This window comes from Trematomus bernacchii, unplaced genomic scaffold (genome assembly GCF_902827165.1).
Source record: "Trematomus bernacchii unplaced genomic scaffold, fTreBer1.1, whole genome shotgun sequence".
Lineage (NCBI taxonomy): Eukaryota > Metazoa > Chordata > Actinopteri > Perciformes > Nototheniidae > Trematomus > Trematomus bernacchii.
Genome location: NW_022988050.1, coordinates 3,383,217 through 3,405,820, shown reverse-complemented (window position 1 = coordinate 3,405,820; position 22,604 = coordinate 3,383,217). Strand labels below are relative to the sequence as shown.

The 22,604-nt window shown below is 42.1% G+C and overlaps 3 protein-coding genes across 9 annotated transcripts; 1 reads left to right on the top strand and 2 right to left on the bottom strand.

Moving 5' to 3' along the window:
* Positions 1 to 52: 52 nt before the first annotated feature.
* Positions 53 to 8,791, bottom strand: znf646 (zinc finger protein 646). 6 transcript variants are annotated; one of them, XM_034119532.1, is made up of 4 exons: positions 8,621 to 8,791; positions 3,321 to 6,211; positions 2,070 to 3,149; positions 53 to 1,615 (listed from the first exon to the last, which is right to left on the bottom strand). In XM_034119532.1, exons 2-4 carry the CDS (start codon positions 5,996 to 5,998, stop codon positions 787 to 789), a joined length of 4,587 nt encoding a protein of 1,528 aa, XP_033975423.1. In that variant the 5' UTR covers positions 5,999 to 6,211; positions 8,621 to 8,791; the 3' UTR covers positions 53 to 786. The 6 variants fall into 6 exon arrangements, with proteins under 6 accessions (XP_033975423.1, XP_033975421.1, XP_033975422.1 ...); XM_034119530.1 differs by lacking the exon at positions 8,621 to 8,791 and adding an exon at positions 8,283 to 8,371; XM_034119531.1 differs by lacking the exon at positions 8,621 to 8,791 and adding an exon at positions 8,256 to 8,325.
* On the top strand, positions 8,225 to 11,467 carry znf668 (zinc finger protein 668). The gene is made up of 2 exons (XM_034119538.1): positions 8,225 to 8,426; positions 8,993 to 11,467. The coding sequence occupies exon 2, from the start codon at positions 9,001 to 9,003 to the stop codon at positions 10,960 to 10,962; it is 1,962 nt and encodes a 653-aa protein (XP_033975429.1). The 5' UTR covers positions 8,225 to 8,426; positions 8,993 to 9,000; the 3' UTR covers positions 10,963 to 11,467.
* An 848-nt stretch (positions 11,468 to 12,315) lies between these two features.
* LOC117473745 (circularly permutated Ras protein 1-like) lies at positions 12,316 to 22,464 on the bottom strand. 2 transcript variants are annotated; one of them, XM_034119535.1, is made up of 21 exons: positions 22,336 to 22,464; positions 22,119 to 22,218; positions 20,289 to 20,516; positions 19,398 to 19,631; positions 19,183 to 19,311; positions 19,014 to 19,088; positions 18,841 to 18,911; positions 17,872 to 18,036; positions 17,747 to 17,788; positions 17,061 to 17,150; positions 16,787 to 16,938; positions 16,622 to 16,703; positions 15,917 to 16,047; positions 15,715 to 15,799; positions 15,510 to 15,616; positions 14,980 to 15,092; positions 14,437 to 14,554; positions 13,813 to 13,953; positions 13,188 to 13,281; positions 13,086 to 13,112; positions 12,316 to 12,978 (listed from the first exon to the last, which is right to left on the bottom strand). In XM_034119535.1, exons 2-21 carry the CDS (start codon positions 22,201 to 22,203, stop codon positions 12,889 to 12,891), a joined length of 2,259 nt encoding a protein of 752 aa, XP_033975426.1. In that variant the 5' UTR covers positions 22,204 to 22,218; positions 22,336 to 22,464; the 3' UTR covers positions 12,316 to 12,888. The 2 variants fall into 2 exon arrangements, with proteins under 2 accessions (XP_033975426.1, XP_033975427.1); XM_034119536.1 differs by having other exon boundaries at positions 19,014 to 19,085.
* Positions 22,465 to 22,604: the final 140 nt, after the last annotated feature.

Genomic DNA, 22,604 nt, shown 5'->3' with positions numbered 1-22,604 from the left:
ATTCCTGCTTGTTGTAACTGAGAACTAAATTCAAATCGACTGATGGCGTTCCTTAAAGGCTACATGAGTTTTAGAAGACAGATTTTTTTTTTACAACATTCATAAAAAAGCATTTCTAATAAAAATATGCACATAACAGGAATAAATTAATAAAAACATCATTTTTTTTAGCATACTATGTCACTTGACGTGATTATTATTAGCAGTACGACTATTTACTTAATAATGTGATTTGAGAAAATCACTTTGCCACTGCCCTTCGGACACGCCCAGAGGTATTTGACTTACAACAGGCTTGCCATTTTTGAAATCCAAAAGGAAAAGTGAGCAGTCCTTTTGACAGCTAACAAAAGGAGTCAGAGATAAATAGAATATGTATTACTTTGTTTCCTAAGGAACATACAGAGGCACTGAACACAATTAAACATAGCAAGAGAAGATAGTACTGTCTTTCAGAAACATGTTGTCAGTTTCCTCACATGGACCTGGGCTGCATTTTCTGATCACTTTGGTTGGTTTGTCATTGAGGAATGAGCCGCGACTTATATTATCATCAGCCGCCTTGTATTCTGGTATCCTGTTGATCAAAGAAAACATTCAGTCCCAATCAGAAGCTGACCAGTAAACCCTGTGGAGGACTTGAGTCACCAGGAGGTAAGACAGTATGTCTTCAACGAAAGCTTCGGAAATAAAAAATACTGTTTTACAATTACTGATAGAGGGATGAATAACAGATAAATAAGAGGGCTGTCTATCCTCGTCTCTTGTACGCTCTGGAATCTGTTTTCAAAGAAAAGAACCCATGTCCAAGTCCATAAACGCGTTAGCATCCATGCTAAAAGGCGCGTCGTAGCTCTGGGTGTTCTGGTGCAGCTTCTGATGGTGCCGCAGGTTGGACTTGCTGGAAAAGCTCTTGTCGCACTGCAGGCAGGCGAAAGGCTTCTCTTTGGTGTGGATCCGGCGGTGGCATATGAGCTGAGTGGACACTCGGAAAGCCTTGCCGCACTCCAGACACTGGTAGCGCTTCGGCTCCGTGTGAATGCGCCGGTGGTTCTTGAGGGCCATCAGGTTGGTGAACTCCTTCTGGCAGACGGAGCAGAAGTAGGAGCCCGTCTTGTGGCTGTTCTTGTGGTTCAGGAGGGAGCCTGCGTGGCGGTAGGTGCGGCCGCAATGATCGCAGACGTGGCTCTTCTCCTCCGTCTCGTTGCTCTTCTCTGAATCAGCGATGCTCTCTGGAATATGGGACAGAGGGGGAGGAACCGGCTTGAGCATCCCGTCCATCCCCGTGGCTTGATCTATTCCTGAGTCCCAGCCGATGTCGTCTACGGGTTGGTCCCCGCTGTGTTGGTAGGGGTCCTGAGCCCCCTGGTGCTGCTGGTAGCTGGACGCTGGCTTGGAGTGCACCTCCATGTGGCTCTGCAGGTGAGCCAGCTGACAGAAGGTCTTGCCGCACTCGGGGCAGCAGTGCCGCCTCATCTGGGAGTGAATCTGTAGAGTGAGAGGGTCAGGAAATGTCTGCAGACACAAGGAACAGTGGTGCAGGCTTTCGGAGTGTGTCTTTTTATGGTTGAGGAGGGAGCCAGCGTGGCGGTAGGAGCGCCCACACAAGTCACACCTGCAGCAGGAATACGTTCATATTACACTGTACCCCAAATCATTTGACACAACACTGAACTCTTTGTTCGCTAGCCTGAATTATTACTTGAGCTTTAACAAATATCTTTTTTTTTCATTCAAAGCTTTTGAGGTTTCCAAATGAATTGTATATTTCTCACCCTTAAAAGAATGTGGGAGAACCACAAATATTTCATTTGACTCATAATAATACTTTAAAAAATATTAACAACCAATATATGTGACTGGGACATTTTAGAGATTTATAAAACCTTTGATTGTTTATTTTAAAATATCTAGAAATGTAAAGAATCAATGAGAAGCAAATATAATGGCTGATGAACGCCTTGCAAATGTATCAATTAGATCAGGATATCTTTCTTAAAAAAATATATAAAAACGACCCAAACTAATACACAAAACAAGACGTACACACTCAGTTGACAGTTACTCACATGAAGCACTTGTCTCCGCGCTCTGTCTGCTGCACCCCGGCTCTCGGGGCGTTCTCCTGCCCTCGGCGGCAGCGGTGCCTCTTCAGGCCGGACCGGCCCTGGAAGCTCTTCCCGCACGCAGAGCACCTGAAGTGACTGGCCGCCCGGCTGTGGATCCTCTGGTGGTTGTGCAGGATACTGGCGAGGCGGAAGGCCTTTCCACACGTCAGACACACGTACTTCTTCTTCTGCGTGTGGATGCGCGTGTGATTGCGTAGAGCCATGGGGTTGGTGAAGGGCTTGGAGCAGAAGGTGCAGCTGAAGTGTCCGGTCTTGTGTGTGTTTTTGTGGTTCAGGAGGGAGCCTGCGTGGCGGTAGCTGCGATTACATATCATGCACTTGAAAGGCCGCTCCTCTTTCACCCGAGTCACACTTGTTTGTGCCTCACTTCTGCCTGGCGGTGCATCACAGGTGTGGGTAGTAAGCTTGTCAACAGAAACAAAGGCCTTCTTACATTCCTTACACTTAAAGGCTCTCGGTTTGAGGACCTTCTTGACTCCGGCCTTCTCCTTCCTGAGGTCCGCACAAACGTGGGCCAATAGTTGCTTCTTTCCCCTAAACCCTTTCCCACAGTTTTGGCAAGAATGCTTTTTTAATGCAAAGTGGGTGCGCATGTGGTTCTTCATCGCTAGCTGATTGGGGTAATTGTTATTACAAACGGAACAGTAGTATTCGCCTGTTTTATGGGAGTTTTTGTGGTTAACCAGACTTCCTGCGTGGCGATACGTACGGCCACACTGATCACAGGCGAAAGGCCGTTGGTCACCCGTGTTCTCAGATTTGATGGAGGTCTCACACTTTGTTTGTTCTATATTCCCTTCAAGTACTTGCTTGCGGCGTCGAGTGGAGGGAAAAGCCTGATTGGTGTTTGGAGTTAAGGACTGCATTCCTCCATCTGGCCTGGTCCCATTCATCTCCATGAGGGCCTGGATCTGGTTGTTTAGGTCTTGGATTTTGGCTTGGTTCTCCTTGTGCCTTTTCAGGTGGTTTATTAACTGCTTCTGAATTTTGAAAGCTTTGCCACACTCATTGCAAGAATGCCTGGGGAAAGAGACAAAGCATAGGGTTAATCTGTGTTTGCAAAAGGGTTAGGGTTAGAAAAACTGTCTAAAAGTCACAAAAAGAATTTGGTTTAACATTTAATCACTAGCATTAAGATAAGTGACAAATATGAGAATTAGACATGTTTGAATGATGTGCATCTGTACTGACCTCTTTTTATCAAAGTGTGACCTTTGATGGTTTTTGAGGGCCAACAGGTTGTAGAAGCGTTTCTGGCAGACGAGGCACCTGAACACACCAGTTTTGTGGGACTTCTTGTGGTTAAGGAGGGAGCCGGCGTGTCTGTATGAACGCCCACACTGATCACACTTGTACTGCCGATATTCAGTATCAAAAGTCTCTTTGTTATCAGTCGTGTCATCATGCTGGGAGACATCATTCCCTTCCATTTCCTGTTCAGTATGAGTCGACTTCTCTGTCCTCTCAGTGGAGCAGCCATGGTTCGTAAGATGATGGAAGCTGTTGCAGAAGATGCCACAGCTGCCACAGATACTCTGTACTTCCTTCTTGGCTACAGACACGCCGCTCTTGTTCATGTGTAACTGATTAACACTGTCCACTTGCTCTTTGTCGTGTAGAAGCTGATGAGTGATCAAGTCTTGACTGTTGGCAAAACTTTCCCCACATGTGCTACAGATCATCATCTCCTCAGCCTCCTCGTCTTTCACCTCTTCATGGGAGGACATAGAGGAAGGTCCAGAGCTTGCAGGAGTGCCATGGGACTGTGTGTGTCCTCGGAGATGGCTCCTAAGAGCCCTCATGCTGGTGTAGCTGTTTCCACATAAAGAACACTGACAAAGATCTCCATCTTCCTCTTCCTCATCAGCGTTATCCCCTTCTCCGCCACTATTCATCTGATCACTTCTTATTTCCTCATGGAAGTTTTGTTCAAAGTAACTTTGGTCGTGGTTACCATTCAGACCTTGGAAGTCTACATTACTCCCTGGAATTTGAACATCATTACTGTCCTGGAAATGTACAACACTATCATAGTCACTGCTCGTAGTGTCATGCTGCTGCTGTAGCAGTGGGCAAACGTGTGACTTAATCCCTGCAATGTCTGCGAATGTCTCACTGCAGTCTGCACACATGTGCCTCTGCGTCAGGTGGTCATTGTGAGGTAGATGCACAGTCATATCGTGGGAAAAATCCGGATTGAACTGCTCATGGTACAAAGCTCCATTGCTGTCTTCCAATCCATTCTCCTGATTCATATCAACTAGAGGGAAGATGCCATCCTCCTCCTCCTTCTCCTCTTCTTCTTCCTCCTCCTCCTCTTCTTCTTCTTCCTCCTCTTCTTCTTCTTCTTCCTCCTCCTCCTCCGCCCCCTCCTCCTCCTCCTCCTCCTCTGGAGCGGAGAAGCCCTGTTGGTTATCCAGAGTTAGAGGCTCTGAGGAGAGCCAGTCTCCGTCAGCGTCGAAGCCGAACGATGACGACTGACCTTTGTGGACACGGAGATGACTTTTGAGGGCGGCCAGGTGAGGGTAGCTCTTTTCGCAGATGGAACATTTGAAAATCCCGACCTGATGTGACCTTTTGTGGTTGATGAGGCTCCCAGAGTGCCTGTAGCTTTTGCTGCAGATTTGACACTTGAAGGGGCGCTCAGCAGATTCTACAGTTGAACTCTCTTCCATTGCCGTTGCACTGTCAGTGTCAAGCGTCAGGAGAGGATTGAGAATACTTGTGTCAATGATTGAGGGTTCTCCCTGAGTGCTATTGGAAGGTGGTGTCTGATTGTTGGAGCAGTCCGAGTACATCTGACCGTTACTTCTAATCTGTTCTAGGGGCTGATCAAACCCTCCATGATTATCTATTGATGATACTGAGGGAACGTTATTAATAGGAGATGCATACAAATTTGACTCCGGCGAGGCAATACTGTTTTCATAGGACATATTGTGATTCTCAGACAAGGTATCTTGAAGCCCAAATGACAGTGAAGAAGAGTTATGCATTTGGATGTGTTCCTGGAACTCTTCATCATTGGGGAATAGAACCTGACATAAATGGCAAAAGTTTACTGGAGCATCCTGGCTCTGGGGTGAAAACTGGTCCAGTGGTGCCGCAGTGTATGACCCCCCCACTGAATCTGGTTCCGTCCCGCTTCTCGTCTTGTGAGATCTCTGGTGGCTGTAGAGGGCAGCCATGTTATTGAACAGTTTGCAACACACGGTGCACTCAAACTTTCCCACTTGGTGAGTCTTTTTATGATTGGTCAGGCTTCGATGATGTATGTATGATTTGTCACACAGGTCACATCTGAAAGGCCGATCTGCTGCATCATCAGACGTTTCAGATTGTGCGTTATAAACAACCTCCGTCTTGTACTCAGCTGGACTATTTTCTGGAGAAATCCCAACACCAGCCAACTGCTCAATGGGGTGATCATTTTCTATTTCATCATCTTCAGGTATGGGATATTCTATGTCTACCTTCCTATACGAGCGGTCCTTTACTCGCCTGGTAAGATGAACCCTCTCATGTGTGGATAGCTGTGATGCCAGACGAAAAGATTTTTCGCATTGGTCACAGGAGTACTTTTTCTGATAGTTATGACTCCGGAGATGACTCTTCAGGGCCAGAGAGTTGGAGTTTTCTTTACCGCAGATGTTACATTGAAAAGAACCCACTTCGTGTGTCTTTTTGTGGTTAGCTAGGCTACCAGCATGTCTATAACCACGTCCACATTCATCACATTTAAATTTGCGATCTTCCTCTTGTTGAAGGTGAGCATCCGTGTGCTCAAGCAGACTGGGCATGTTGGGACATACAATGTCGCATTGTTTGCAAGGAAAACTTGTTGTCCTGCCAGGGTCTTGCACCGCCATTACAAGATGACGTTTCAAATAAGTGCACTAGACACACACTGCATGAATATTCAAGAGGGAAATGCATCAGATGCCTTTATCGTCCTTATACGCAGAAGGTAGGTATTTACAGTAAGGTCCAAGTGTCATGGGAGGTAAAACGGCAGAGGTCGTTGAGAACCAGTTCTGCCCAATCAGGATTGGCTTGAATTCAGGAGAAGCAGGAAAATGTAGCTGTTGTGGAAAGAAGGAGTGACAGTTAGAGCAGTTGTGTATACGTAAACAATAGTATTCAGTTGTATTACATTACATGTCACTTGTTAGACGCTTTTATCCAAAGCGACTTACATACTCAATACTGTGGGCAATACGGCATTGAGTTATGTATACATTAAGAGCTACAAATAACCTACAATCCAATTATACATGTAAATACACATAACGATGTAAAGGTTTATTCCTCAAACAATTCTTCTATACAAATTTACATTTGAACCATGTCAGTTAAGATGCTACATTGAACAACTACTAATGTGTATGCCTCAAAAGGGTTTGAACCCTTATTTAAACCTATACAAGTAAATTAATATTTTGAAAAGCCAGCCACAGTAAGGTAATGTTTCATATGTTAAAGAACAATTGCATTTTCTACAGAACTACCCACTACAATGTGTCCTACCCCTTCATTTGCATTGATTAAGTATCTTAATATGACATAGTAACTTATCCACTATAAAAGGACACTGTTACAATTTGGTAACAATTATCAAAATAAAGCATCCTTTCTTTGTTTCATTGTTTCCCTTTGTCCTTATTTGTACCCTTTTTTCTAACCATTACAACTAATACTTTAAATGGAATTTATAAAAAAAAAACGTTTTAAATTATCCCCTGTACAAACCATATATTTCCAACTGAAGAAAATAATGATAACGTGTATTAACATGCTGAACAAACAGGAATAAGAACAAGAAAAAGCAAGGTATGTGATAAAGTGTAATAAAGATATGATATCTATTCATGCCACACAATCTAATGGGTTACAGAGTCGGCAGAAGGTAACCAGTCTCATGGTAAAATACAATGTAGTTAGCTAGAAACTGTAACCATGTTTAGCTATATCTCTGCAGCAGCAAGCTAACTGACCTAGCTATGTCAATACACCGGGAAACGCCTATCTCTATTGATTTATTACCACAACAAACACCACACATTTTCTACGCCATTGTTAACAACATCTGAATAATACCACTGGTCATCATTATTTTATTATACAGAGCAGGCAGGTTAACTATGATTCAATTCGTGTAAAACAGTTGGCAAACGTTAGCCCGCTACCAACTAGCATCGTCGAGGCTAGCTAAACAAACATTGCACCAAAAAGCCGTTTTAAAACCGGAATCACAACGTGGACAAAAGCAACAGATTAAATACCTGAAGAAGGGCTGGTTCAACGCTAGCCTCCGAAGATATTACTTAATTCATCCATTTGAAAATAGCGTTATTTTTGTGTTAAAGGGCAACCCCGTTTTTTCCAATTGTCTTTTCTTCTCCCATCACCATTTCCACATTGCTCTTGTTGCTAAGGAACAGGAAATGTGCAGCAGAGAAATACTTCCCCCTCGAAATGTGACCAGAGGGGCTCAGCGTTAAAGTAACCCCACATTCAACTTAAATAGAAACATGTCTATCTCAGTGAAGTAAAGTAACTACATTTACGTACTTTACTTTAGTTATGTATTTAAATGTGTTGCTACTTTGTACTTCTACCCCACTACAATTCAGAGGTAAATCGTTTACATTTATTTATTACAATTTAGTTACTCTACAGATGTAATATTAAATAAGACTTTAGTTACACCTGGAGCAACTTCCACAAGCTAACATATACACAGTAATTAAATAAGCTGCAACTTGACTAGCTTTGATAAACATCAATAGTTATATTCTGAAAATAGGCTGATCTGCATTATCGCTTTTGGCATTTTAAGTACATGTTGATGCTAGTACTTTTACTTTTAATTAAGTACATCATCTTAGTACTCATTCCACCACTGATGCTGTTTTTTGTGAAACAGTTTAAGCTAATCTCAGTTCTTGACATCCAATGTAGGTTAGCCTACGTAGCTAAAACTGCCATTGACTTAATATATAAAAAAATAATCTGTGGCATTCATGTTTCCATTATGAAATGAAACCCAGTGGCTTCATTCTTTCTACCGTGAATTATCAAGGGGTTTCTGATACATTTATATGCCTTATCTTGATATTTATTTACCGTTAAACGCATTAAATTGTTACACACTTGGCTAGCTGAGAGCTTTCGTCATCATGGTCCTAGAGCCGTCCCCGCCCTGCAGACAGTCAATCCCCGAGACTCACAGTAAAAGCAGCCGTGTACCGAGACGCTTTTCTGGGCACTCGATCAGCTATTAATGCCCTGATCCAGGTAAGAAAGACATTTTATTTTTCTCAAGCACACACGATGCAAAAAAGTCGGCTTAATGTTAGCAAAATCCATCCCGCATAACCATGATGATGACGACACTGTGGAGAGAATTGCTGCAGCCGGTCCTAAAGCCAGCCATTTTGAGTGTGTTAAAGTCTTTAGCGAAAGAGAGCTAAGCGAACATGAATACGTACTTATCGTATCCGGTTGTTAACAACGTCGCACTGACTCGTGATCTTTGATCCTCTCGTGGGGTCGGGCACATGTCAGTCATGCAGACAGTGTGATCTGTGTCATTGCATCGCCGACTTCCTCTGGCATCAAAGCGGTTAGCTTATTGTCCCTGAGGTCCTAATGCCAGCCATTTTGTGATTAAATGCACACCCACATATTTCTGTTATTATGTTATTATTCGGATTATTTTATGGTCCCCTTTCACAGAAAATCAGCTATTATAAATCATATCTGTCATAGGAATGTGATGTCTATGGTACAATCACCTTATCCTCTTATGCTGCTAATGATCTGTTTATTTACATAACTAATACACATTTATTTCTCTGCAGTTATAAAGATGGCCTCTCCTCAGCCTGGCAGCCCCCCTCTTGCAGAGCAGCACACCCCTCCTGCACAGGACGAAGACAGCCAACAAGATGAAGAGCTGGTGAAAGATCAGCCTGAGAAAAAACGTGGCAGAGGCAGGCCTCCAAAATCCAAACCTTCCTTCAAATGCTCTGCGTGCACGGAGGCTTTCAGGAGTCTGTCGGCGCTGCGGAGCCACAAGCTTTCGGCACATGTAAAGGACGGCCAGCCGCAACACTCGTGCTCTCAGTGTACGAAAACATTCTCGAGCAAGGCTCAACTTTCAAAGCACGAGCGCACTCACTCGGCCCAGCGTCCCTTTCAGTGTCCCGACTGTCACAAGGCTTACAAGACTCCCACAGAGCTACGCAACCATAGCCGCTCTCACACTGGGGAGAAGCCATTCGTATGCACAGAGTGTGGTAAGGCCTTTATGCAAGCTATATGCCTGAGGATCCACATGACACAGCACAGCGGGGAGCGTCCTTACTCCTGCCGTCAGTGCTCAAAGAGCTACCCCACCCTGTCTAAATTGAAGGTGCATATGCGCTCTCACACAGGAGAAAAGCCATACTTCTGTGCTGAGTGTGGCAAGAGTTTCGCAGATCCCTCTGTGTTCCGAAAACACAGAAGGAACCACCAAGGCCATCGGCCGTACGCCTGTGATGAGTGCGGGAAAACGTACACAGAGCTGAAGGACCTGAAGAACCATGAGCGCTCGCACACTGGAGAGAAACCCTTCCTGTGCTCAGACTGTGGCAAAGCTTTCTCCCGCTCCTCCTCTCTGGCCTGCCATCAGCGCATCCACTCCCAGAACAAGCCCTATCAGTGTGAGCAGTGTGGCAAAGGCTTCACCCAGCTCTCCTCCTACCAGTCTCACCTCCGCACGCACTCTGGAGAGAAACCCTTCCTCTGCCCGCAGTGTGGCAAGATGTTTTCCGACCCCTCCAGTTTCCGGCGCCACCAACGGGCCCACCTGGGTTTCAAGCCGTACCCCTGCGATAAATGCACCAAGAGGTTCAGGCAGCCGGCTGATCTGGCCGTGCACGAGCGCGTCCACTCTGGAGAGCGTCCTTACAAATGCCAGAGCTGCGACAAGGCCTTCGTAGCGTCCTGGGATCTGCGGCGCCACATGCTCGTCCACACGGGGCTTCGGCCCTTTTCCTGCACAGAGTGTGACAAGTCATTTGCAGAGCGCTCCAGCCTCAACAAGCACCGGCGTGTGCACTCTGGGGAGAGGCCGTTTAAATGTGAGGAGTGTCTGAAGTCCTTTGTGGTTTCCTCCAGCCTGCGCAAACATGAGAGGACTCACCTAGCTGAGCATGCTGAGCAGCAACAACAACAACAACAACAAGAACAGCAACAAGAGACAGAGGCCGGGTCAGCGTCAGGCTTCACTGCCCACACAACTCTCCCTCAGTTCTCCTGCACTCACTGCGATGCTACGTTTGGCAGCTGGGAGGAAGTCCAGGCGCATGAGAATCTCCACTCAATTGATTCTACGCCGCCGACTGTTGCCAAAATCGTGCCAATGGGCTTGCACGTCTGTGAGAGCTGCCAGGCAGAGTTTGCACAGCTGGCAGATCTGCAGGAGCACGAGAAGCAGCATCCGAAGCCGAGACCTCACGTCTGCGACAGCTGCGGCAAAGGCTTCCTCAACAAATCTGGCCTGCGTAAACACCAGAAGATCCACTCCACCAGCAAGCCCCACAGCTGCCCGCACTGTGGCAAAGCGTTCCTGTTCGCTGCCTACCTTCGCAAGCACTTACGGACTCATGCAGACGCCCCCCCGGCCCCCACACAGCTCAGTGACATAAACATTATCCACACCGACCCGCTTCCTTCTCCTCCTCCTCCCAGTGAGGTTCCTTCCTCCACTGTGGAACCCAGCGCCATTTCCCTGACCGTTCCCGTGACCGTACCTGTGACGGCTTTACAGACTCTGCCGGAGTAGCTAGTCAAAGAAGAGGGCCATTACACTTTTATTTGACTGTTTAGGAATCTTTATTACATTCGTATTTATCCAGTGGCCTTCAATCTTTTTAGGTGACAGGTCTAATGAAGTGTTATTTCTCAAAAAACGTAAAAGGAAAAACTCAAATTAAAGTCTACTTCATGTAAATTGTCACAATTTTGCTTTGTCATGATATTGGAAATATGATTGTGTTTTAAAATATATATAATCCACTACTATGAAATTATCTAATCTGTTGTAATCTCTTCATAAATTGTGACAAACATGTATGCTGATCACTTAAGATGTGGTGATTTCAGGTAAATGTATTTTCTAATCCTTTTAAAGCCTCTGTTCAATTCTTTGAATTCACATGTTGAGTTGGAAAAAATAATTTGTAACTGTTTTACTTTGTAAATATCAAACTAATAATACAAGAATTGTCAAGTAAAAAAAAAAAAGTTGGTTTTTATACCAATTAAAAATGTGTAATGTGTACAAAGAAGTAATGTTTTAGTGGGTTTTCTTGACTTCCAAATGTGTCTATACCCGATGCATAAAGAGGAACATTTCTGGAAAGTTAAATCAACACATTCTGGTCTGAACCATACTGAAGACACTGACATTTCATGCACCTTTAAAGCAAAAGCGTAGTTTTCCATTAGCGGCTGCAGCTATAGAAGGTGAGCTCTTACTGCTACACTCTTTATTTCCATTAATGACACCTTAGGTACTTGGAAGTACATTAAGCAACACTTCAATCCATATGTGCAATCTGTCCATTTGCTGTGACATTTCTGAATGCTAAAATGAACATGCTTAATGCATCCGTGTTTCTTTAAAGCCTTCCTTTGTGTTCCTGCTCTGCGACCTACATCCCATCAATAAACGTATTTCACCATGCAGCGAAATTATAACATTTTGAGCCTTCATAAGATTCTGTTTGAACTTACAGAACATACTCAGATCCCGATAAAACAAAACATGTCTTAAGCTGTACAGTATAAACCAGATTGAAAGGGACATGATCTGTTATCACAATTTCAGAAGTAGTTTGTTTTTGCTTCCAAATACCTGAAACATGCATTAAAGAAAGTGCTCATTAATGGCCCATTTCAGAATCATGTATATCTATGTTATGTAATAATATTCAGTGATAAAATAATATTTACATGACTTCAATATTGTAGCCCAAAAGGTAGTGGAATAAGAAGTATAAAGAACCATACAATTGAAATACTTAATTGAAATAGAAGTATCCTAAACATGGTATTAAAGAACAGGACTTGAGTAAATGTATTTAGTTACATTTTACCGCTGTTAAGGCTAAGGCATCTGATCCTGTATGCTCTCCATTGCTCACTAACACTTTTTTATTGACCGTTTTTTTCTGATTTGAAATATATAAATTATATAAACACATGCTCACTATCTATCTTTGCATTGATGCCTTTTCTTAACCTTATTCAGAGCATATATTTAAACAACAATAATGTATGATTAAATGTTCTTTTGCTTTGCCAAGTCTGGTGCCAAAAACTACATTCATTACAATTACATTCTCATAATTAAATCTACACTAACTGTTGGAGGTTTATTAGTTGTGTGCTGTGTTTTTGCTGACATAGTGTCAGCTGCTGATCGTGTTTCTGAGTCAGGTTTTCCAGTGTTTTGGTTGGTGGTTAATTCACACCCATCAGCAGTTTTGAAGTAACGCTGAAAGAAATCTTTTGAAGTCTCACTCTGAGAAATGAGTCTCTTTATGACCGTGTTTTATGTTGATACGCTGTATTACATTATTTATATTGTGAAATATTCCAGGGATCTTCATTCAGCCAGATCAGTCAGTCAGAGTCAAACTGCAATCCTTTCCATTCATGACTTGAGTTGCTTCCAGCTAGAGGAAAGGTGGAGGCTGACTGTTGGCTAGAGTTTATGTTCATTCTTCTGCGAGATGGACTTCCTGTTGCTGTGCTTCATGGCGTAGAGAAGCGCTGCACCAGCGTCTGTTAGAGACTGGTGGGAGGAGAGTAAAGGGAGGAATTACCAGCAGAAGTTATGCAAAACCAGAAAAGTATTAAAGTAATAAACATGTACATTTACAAGGACATGAAAGGGATTACCTGTGTGTCGGAAACAACAGATTTTCTCTGGAAAAACAAAAGGATAAAGTTAAATTATGCAATTTTAACCAACATGAGACTTAAAACACTGTATAAACTCACCCTTGTGAAGTTATGTATGTTGTTGTATATAGGCTCCATGGTTTTAACCCATTCTTGGTATGTTTGATGGTCCTCTGCACTGCTATTGTGCTCTCTGCAAACAGACAAACTCACTTTAAGTACACAGTTTCTGCAGCCCAAAGAATACTGCATCTAATAAACAGCATGCATTCAAGTATACATTATATCATTAAATAACATGATGCAATACTTTATTACTGACCCACCCAGTTTATTGGGCAAGGATCAGAGACACACTGCCATTTTACTGCTGATATCATTTTGTCATTGAAAGCTTTAACAACAGTACATTGTTTTAACCAGTTTGAGGTAATAATAATGGTCTTTAATGAAGAGCAAGCTGATTTAGTTGCCTCTGTTTCAATTTCTGTAATCAAATTCAAGTGTCATAATGCCATCTAAATTCATAATTGATCATAGCATTTGATCCTTTCTTATTTTAATCACTTGCACTATTGGACTTGTGTTTATTTCTGTCTTTCTCTATGGGTGTATAGAACTGCATTAACCCTCATTAAATTCATCTATCAAGCATTAAGCAGCTCTTGCTCTACACGTTGGCCACACGTCAGAGTTTCCCACACCCCAACACCCCGGTCCTCACATGGCTCTCTCGATCAGCTTCCTCTGCAGCTCTCCTTCCCTCCTGGCGTCCAGGAAGCGTCCTCTGACAGCCAGAGCGGCGCTGGCCTGAGACGAGTTGAGCTGAACGATGGCCAGAGAGAGGGAGGACAGGGCGGCCGAGCTGAGGAGGAACACACACACTTTGTTATGAGAGTGCTTCTCAACATTTACCGCTGCAGCCTTCCCATTGTATTATGTACAAACACACACACACAGGGGCCACTTTGTATCAGCTCAGAATATGAATTGCACGACCTTCATGAGGAATATGAAGCAGGCAGACTGAGTGGAGAGGTTTACTGTGTGACTAAATGTTAGAACGGATACATGGTGAAATCATATCTGCATGATGTGAAGGCTCCTGTTTCTCAGCAACAGCCAGTCTGCTTTGCCTCAGGGTTTACTGAGATTGGAATAAAATAATACATCTAATCAAAATGGTTGTCCTCAGGGTGAAAACGCCTCGTTGATTAAAGATTTAAGAAGATAATGACTTGTTTAAGATTACAAGGAGTAGGCCGTAAGCATGCAGCTCATTGGTGTGATGTAATCTTAAACCCCAAAAGTAAGAGAAGCTCAGTTATTATGGAAACGTCTTCATCACCTGTCATCAGTAACCTCTCGGTCTGCAGTGATCACTCTGAGCATCGTCCGTCCTCTCCTCTGACGGTACCTGATCTGCAGCTGGATGGAAACATGGCTGCCAGAGGCCGGCGCCAACACTGGAGAGAAGCACACAAATACATTTAGAGTCCAGGGAAAAAACATTCTTAAAGGGTTTTTGGAGCACAGAGGAAAAACATGTGTATTTCCTGTGTTAGAATGAAAGTACACTTTGTCAAATACTGTAATTTTCACCCTAGACTTTCAATTGACACTTAACAAATAAGAAAAACACACGATATAATTAGATGATATGACCCAGTACTTTACTACTAATCTAGTTTTAAAGTTAGAATCCCAAATTGGTTCCACATTGACAAACCAAAATGCTCTTACATGTTTTTGTTAGTTTCAATAACAGAACAATCTTAAATAATATATCACTAGAGACATGGTCAGACATGGATTCAGATTTAGGGTCTGCAGTGAGACAATGTCATGAATGTCAATGTCAACACCCATTGACATACAAGTGGTTTCTCACCCTCTGTGTTCTGTTCGCTGGCTCCAAACTGGAAGGTGATCTCTGTGTCTGGATCCACGTTCCCCACCTCTCGGGTCACTTTGTGTCCGGCCTCCCTCTCTCCTCTCATGAGCCTGGAACAAGGGAGAACATCAGTCAATGCTTGGTAACAATTTAAACGGCATTCATGTGCAAAATAGACCACTTGTGAAGAATTTGGAAGTATTTTTATTGAAGGTAAATACAGTGCAGATCTTTTGGATACATTGATTTATTAATTTCACTATTCATTTGTTTTGCCATTACATTTCCCCCTCACTTCCTTGTCTAAATAAAGACCCTAACATTACAATAATAATACATATAATAATAATACAAAAATAATAATAATAAAAACGTAATATTAATAATATCAAATAACATCTAGTAGAGTAAAATAAAATAAAAATAAAATCGAATAAAATAAAAATAAAGTAAAATAAAGTAGAATACAAATAAAATACAATTAAATGTAATTATATAAAATCAAATAAATTCAGTGCAGATCTTACAGTGATTGTGGCAGCAGTAATGTGACGGTGCAGTGTGTAGCTATCGTCCTGTTCTCGATAATGTGTTCGAACTCTGAGTGCAGCTTGTTGGGGCTGGCTATCACCACCTAAGGGACAAAACACATAGATAGATAGATTAGCAAAATAGTACATTAAAAGAAAAATACTAGCACACATAAATCTGACTAATGTTGAAGCATCTTACTGTCCCTCCGGTGCGATCAGCCAGTCGGCCCAGCTCATCCAGCCGACAGTCTGTTCCCTCGATGGACAGCACAGACACGGTCACACTGGAGGACATCAGCGGGACATTCATTACAACAGTGTGTAAGGAGCACACACATCTGTCAACAGTCATCTTTACCACAGTTTATTATCTATTGTAAAACTTTTTGATGTGTACAGACCCCTGATTGGCAGCGTAGAGCCCCAGCTTCTGGTAGAAGATGGTGGATGAGAGGAGGGTGCAAGCGTCAAGATCCTCGACCTCCAGGTTCCCCAGCTCTGTGTTGGCCTTCCCATCTGTACAGATAATCACCTTCAAGATCAGCAGGGATAGCAGGTCAGGAATTAGTTGTTTTTAGATAAAAGACACAGACAAAGAAAAGAAAAGAAAAACATATTACCAGTCATGCATTTAATATATATTATTATTTCTAATACATTTATATATATATTTGCTGTTGTAGTTGGTTTCAGTGGAGGTGATTTTTAAAAGAACTGTATTAAAGCAATTTATTATTCATTACATTGCATTATGGATTATTCTGCTGATTATTTTTGAATTAACGGTTACAATTTTTATAAAAACTCTGACAAAAATACTACAGACAAACCTACAAATGAAAGAAAATAATAGTAATTAAATTACATTATAATCAAGTTAGATAATTAAAAGAAAAAATAGCAAATATTTGAAATATTTATTTGAACATTTGGCACCATGAAATATTATTGAATGAAAAATGACTGCAAAAAAACCTTAAACAGTTGCTCTTATTGTCAAACTCTTTATATGTTTTATGTGCAAAACTTTTATCTGTATATAGTAACTAGAAACTAAACCTGTTAGATAAATACACAGTATAGGGTCAGACTAGTACCAGACTGACCTTGGACCCCGGCTGTCTGGAGGCTATTGCGATGGAGAGGAGAGCAGCTGGACCCAGAGCCGTTGTCCCGCCTTCAGATAGTCTTTCAACAAGAGGAAAAACATACATTATATATTAAACAAAACAAGTGATTGTAACCTAATCAGTGCTTCTTTTTCTCTTTACCCCATAACTTGTTTCTGTAAGTATTCCCTGGTCTGAGAGAGAGGAGGAGGCGTGGGGAAACTGGCTGCAGCCTCTTTCAGGAAGTTGCTGTCAATCAACTCTGCATTGCTCAGAGAGTGTGACGTGAAAATCTCGTTTCCATGCATCGTCACCTGGTCACACAGACAGCAGGGGGGAAGGAAAGCAGCAGGGATGACTTGTGTTTATTTATACTTTAAATTTGAGGAGAATATTTAAATCTTGTGAGACCAGGATCACTTTTTCGTGCATGTACCTGATAGCTGAAGGTGATGAGTCCCACTCTCATGCCAGGCTGCTGTTCACTCAGTCTCTGAACACACTGCATTACGGCCTCCTGGACAATCTGGTTGAAAACAATGATTTCTTATCATCGCTGGCATCGAAACACAGATCTTTGTACAGCTGATATGGTGACTCTGCTGTGCATGTAGACCAGGGGTGTCAAACTCAAGGCCCGGGGGCCAAATTCGGCCCGTGACTTCATTTTCTGTGGCCCCACAAGAGCTTGCAAAGAATATAATATGTTTATTATAGGGTTACATGCCGATTTACAGAAGCACGTTGCCCATAAACTACATGTCCCACAATGCATCTCAAATGTGACTTTTTTCTCAGAATTTGACTTTTTTTCTTCAAAATATGCCTTTTTTCTTAGAATTTGCCTTTTTCTCCGAATCTTTATATATGTATTTTGATATAGTCTTATATATAAAACTGGCCCTTTGAGTGCAACCATGATGCTAATGTGGCCCGAGATGAAATTGAGTTTGACACCCCTGATGTAGACAAACAGCATATTTTTCCATTTCTTTAAGTCAAGTCATATGTGTTTCTTTGAGACCTTCACTTCTACCTTGGCCAACAGTTTGTTAAGTCTAACATTATGTTCATTTTGAGTCAAATTTTACAACAACACTTATAAATGGGATTAAAACTCACTTGAAGACGGGATTTGTGGACCACATTCTCTCCCTCTGACACCTTAAAGCAACAGAGATTGATGATTACAGCTGTTACAAATGGCCTCAACATTAATACCTCAGAGTCAGATGGTGTGGATTTACCTCGGCGGTGATGCTCATGGAGCCTGAGATGTCGATGCAAAGGAGCAGCAGAGGGTCAGCGGCACCCAGGGGCTTTTCATCAGGACAGAGAGAAAACAGGCCATCCCGGTGACCAGTTAGAGGGGAATGTGGCTCCCAAGACCCACAGAAGTAACAGTCCTTTACCTGAAAGAAAATATAATTTTTACAGAGAAATAACCAACATTAACTGAGACCTACGGAAGCCGTGAGAGGCAATTTTGGTCATCCAAGTTATATATAAATAGTTTTGTGTCCCGTGTTTATAATGTATGAACATTTGAAGACAAGTTTTTTTCTTGATATTATTTCTTTCTTAAAAAGATTGGAGAAAAAAAGTAAAGTAAGTTTCTATTGTTTCAAGTTGTTTGTTGGTTTCTCATTTAGGCCACGACATGTTTTGAATAAGACTAAAATCTATGTTTTCCAGCCAAAAGAATAACATGAAAGAACTAATACATAACTTTCTAACACACACTAAATGTACCATGTGTTTAGAGAAATTAAAACTCACTTGGAGGGAAACATAAATGCTTTTAGTACCATTTAAAACATCGTGTAGAGATGCACTTCAGCGTCTTGTGGCCGACATTAGTATTACAACAACAACAGCAAATTCACGTGCAAAAAGCTTTCTTTTCCCACTTTCTTTTACACATTTAAAAAAAAAAGAATGTTAAAAATGTAATCATCAGATTTGTTTTTCTTCTCATTTTTCTCTCAGGGCTTCCATAGCTAAGTCCTGCAGTCTGTATCAATACAAAAAAAAACAGTATCCATTGTTTCATTATGGTTTGATCAATAATGATTACGCTTGTTGTCACGCACAGTATTTGTGGTAATTACAAGGAGACATACAGTTATTATTCACATTTGAAATCAATGACTCTCAAGCTGCCACTTATCAATATCAGGATGAATATCGAGTGAAATACAGCATGTAGTCATTACGTTTTTATGGCCTGAGTCCAGCACAGAGCCACACTGTGAGCAGGAGGTGGGTTCCCCTTGTGTGATCTGCCCTGGAAATATGTCAAACATCAGTCATCATAAGCCAAATGGATTGAAAATCAAACTAGATTATTGATAAAAAAGATTTATGGTGATGATAAAAGTATACTGACCTCTTTCTTCAGAGAGTAATTTCCCTAAACTGACAAGAAGCACGTTAGGATTTCCCGAAAGAGGACTCTTATCTGCTGAGAAAAGAGCATTAAAATAATCATTGATGGTGTAAAAACATCATAAAGAGTCTTAATGTTTTGACACCAAGCGAGAGATAGTTTCAAGTACCTTTAGGTGATGGGATAAGCGGCGAGTCTGTTTTCTGAGGTGATGAGGGAGATGATTGAGAGGTGGGTAGCAGCACTAAGTACAACGGCATTGACTTCATGAACGAAGGCCTCGGAGGAAGTGGTGGGACTGATGTTTGAGAGCAGAATGAAACTGGGATTATCTGTCTGTACCTTAAAAATGAATACAAATAGACATATAAGTTGTCTGTTTACCTAGTGCCTTGGTTGACCCGTTGTTAGTATCAGTGGGCGGCTTCACCTCGCCCCCCGTGCCTTCAGGGGTGGTGTACGAGTAGTTTGGGTCCCAGAGACTTGAGTTTGAATCTGGCTCATCTTTCGGGAGGTCGTAGGTAAATGCCTGACTGTTAGTGCTGGAGGAGTCGAACGGCTGGCTGTACGGAGGGGAGTGTCTGGTGGATGATGGTTTCATGTGTGGTGGAAGAAGAGCTGAGTGCAGATAGGAGTGGTGTTAAAGAGGACATATTACCCGCATTTTCAGGTTTCATATTTGTATTTTGCGCCTCTACTGTGACATGTCTCCATGCTTTAATGTTCAAAAAGCTCTTTATTTTTCTCATACTGCCTGTGCTGCCGCACCTCTTTTCACCCTCTGCCTGAAACTAGAGTCCAGTCTGCTCTGATTGGTTAGCCTTCCGGCTCTGTTGGGATTGGTCATCCGTTAGAGATGTCCCGCCCCTTAGACTAAGTACATGTTAATGGTCTGCCTTGGCTAAAATCCCAAAGTTACCTCCGGAGGATGTTTATCTCCCACACACTCTTTGTGATATCAGAGAGTAACATTGGCGCTTCTATTGGCTAGCGCTCCAACACATTGTACGTGATTGGCTAATGGGCGGGACATCTCTAAGCAGAGCCGGCCAGCTAACCAATCAGAGCAGACTGGGCTCTGGTTTCAGACAGAGGGTGAAAAGAGGTGCTGCAGCACAGGCAGTATGAGAAAATAAAGAGCTTTTTGAACATTTAACCTTTTAAATATGTCATAGTAGAGGCACAAAATACAAATATGAACCTGAAAGTGAGCATGATAAGACATCTTTAAGATTATACCATACATTAACACAAATACTGCTGCATCCACAGTACCTGTTCTACGAGGAGGTGTTGGAGATGCTTCTGGTTTATTGTGAAATTCTTCATTTTCATAGAAAACAATAGACTTCACAGGCTTCTTCACATCCTTGATCTTTTCCAACTGCTCGATAACCTTTAGAAGAGGTCGGAGGGGTTTCGGTGATTTGGCTTCAGCAGAGTTTGTTGGAGGAGGAGGGGGAGGACTGCGAGGACGCATCCGGTTTACAGGAGGGAGAAGAGCTAAAAGGCATAAAAAACAAACGTATAGTGGCTGTTAATCTGAGAATAGCTTCTTGCAAGAGAAATGTGATCTCAGAGAAAACAACTGGTGGCAGCGATGACCTTTGTGCTGTGAAGAAAATGTGACTCAGGTGGCAGATGGCTTTTTCCGAGAAAAGCAAAGTATCTGAAAGGAATTTCTCCTTCTAAGGAAGACAGCAGAGGTTGTGTGTGTCAATGATTGCATAACACATACTTAACCAAACAAGCAGTCACTCAGCCGCTCGGATGAAAGGCAATGTCGTTATGAATTAGCAATAATGTTGTGATCATATATTGGATTTTACTTCTTTAATCTCTCTCTCAACGTGTTCAACAATTTTTCCAGAATAACTTTTAAATCCTGCAGAGAATGGGACTGACAGCAGGTGATGTGGTGATGATAGACGTAGAGACTGTACAGTAAAGCTTTGTGTCTCTTTGCTGAATTTTCTTCAAACTGGTGAGTCAACAGAGAAAGTATTTGAGTCTGAGACTGACGGTCCTGACAGCTGCCTCAATTCATAATCAACTTCCCCAGGCCGATGCATTTCTACTGTATGAAGCTTTACAGTCATTGCTATTCTGCACCTGTCCACCTGCTCACCTGTGTCTCTCTGTGACCACCCTGTCAGTTTTTAAAGCAGCCTCTTATCCAACAGTCAGATTGTTAACATTGCTTCTTGCCTTTGTTTCCAGTTTCTTCTACCTCAGCTAAAATCTCTACCTGTCTTTACCTTTTCCATGCTCCTTAAATGTAATCCTATGGATGTTCAGGTACATGGTTCATGGCTGAACTCCTCCAGCGCTACACCCCAGCCAGAGCTTTAAGGTCTGCTGACCAGCTGCTGCTGATAGTGCCCAAGACCAGGCTCAAAACCAGAGGGCACCGAGCCTTCGCAGCAGCTGGCCCTAGGCTCTGGAACACTCTGCCCCTCCATGTGAGGTCGGCCCAGACCCTAGGGGTTTTTAAATCCACTCTTAAAACACACTTCTTCTCCCTGGCCTTTTAGTCAGAGCGGAGCACGACTTCCTGACTTTTCCCTGTGTTTTTTTTTTTATATATCTGTTGTAATTTATTGTCTTTTATTGTGATTGTAGTAATGTGTTTTTATGATTGTAGTATTTATTACATGTACAGCACTTTGGCCGACCAAAAATCGCTTTTAAATGTGCTTTATAAATAAACTTTGATTTGATTTGATTTGATGGTTTCTTTGCTTGTAAGTGTATGTATCATCTACTAATAAAACCCTTAAACTGATCATGTCTGCCTGTTTGGTATCCTTTTTCTGTCTGACTTCTACGCCACAACTACTTAGTGGCCATAGAGAGATAACATAAATAAATCAAGGCCACCATTTTTTGAAGTTTGCACACAAGATCCCTATAAATGTTGTAGATAACACTAACATCTGTTGATTCTTTAGATACTCCACTGGTACTGCATTGAACATATCTGTGCCTAGTGATCTTTGGAATTTAGACAAATAAACTGTAAAATGGACCCAGAGATTTGACATATGTGGTTTTAAACAAAAATGAGTGTTTTACATTTTGATGGCTGTTTTAAAGAAATCCCACCTGAGCGGTTGATGACATTGGATTGTTGGCCGTTCTTCTGACTCACTGCTGGCGGCACATAAACAAATCCACAAGAAAATTCCATTGTGATACTACCTACCTGTAAGAGAAAGGACATTAGGTGACACCTTATGACACATTAAACGGTAATACATTAAAGTCTTAACACATGTCTTAACACATCCTGTAAAAATAAGCTCATTTAAGACATACTTACACATGCAGAGTCCTTTAAATGCTGTCAGTACAGTACAACCGTAAACATGAAACCTTCCCAGGTCTCAGAAATGTTTCAAAGACTGTGTGACGGTTTGTCATCTCCCACTTTGTGTCACAGACATGTCGTCCAACAGGTTCCTTTCCTTAAGAGTCTGCTGTAATACCACTCTGTACTGTGTACAAAGCTGAGAGGTTGGCTGGTTAGTCAGAGATTTATGGTGTATTGCCTAACATTAGTTAAACATTTAATGAATGTAAATATAAATG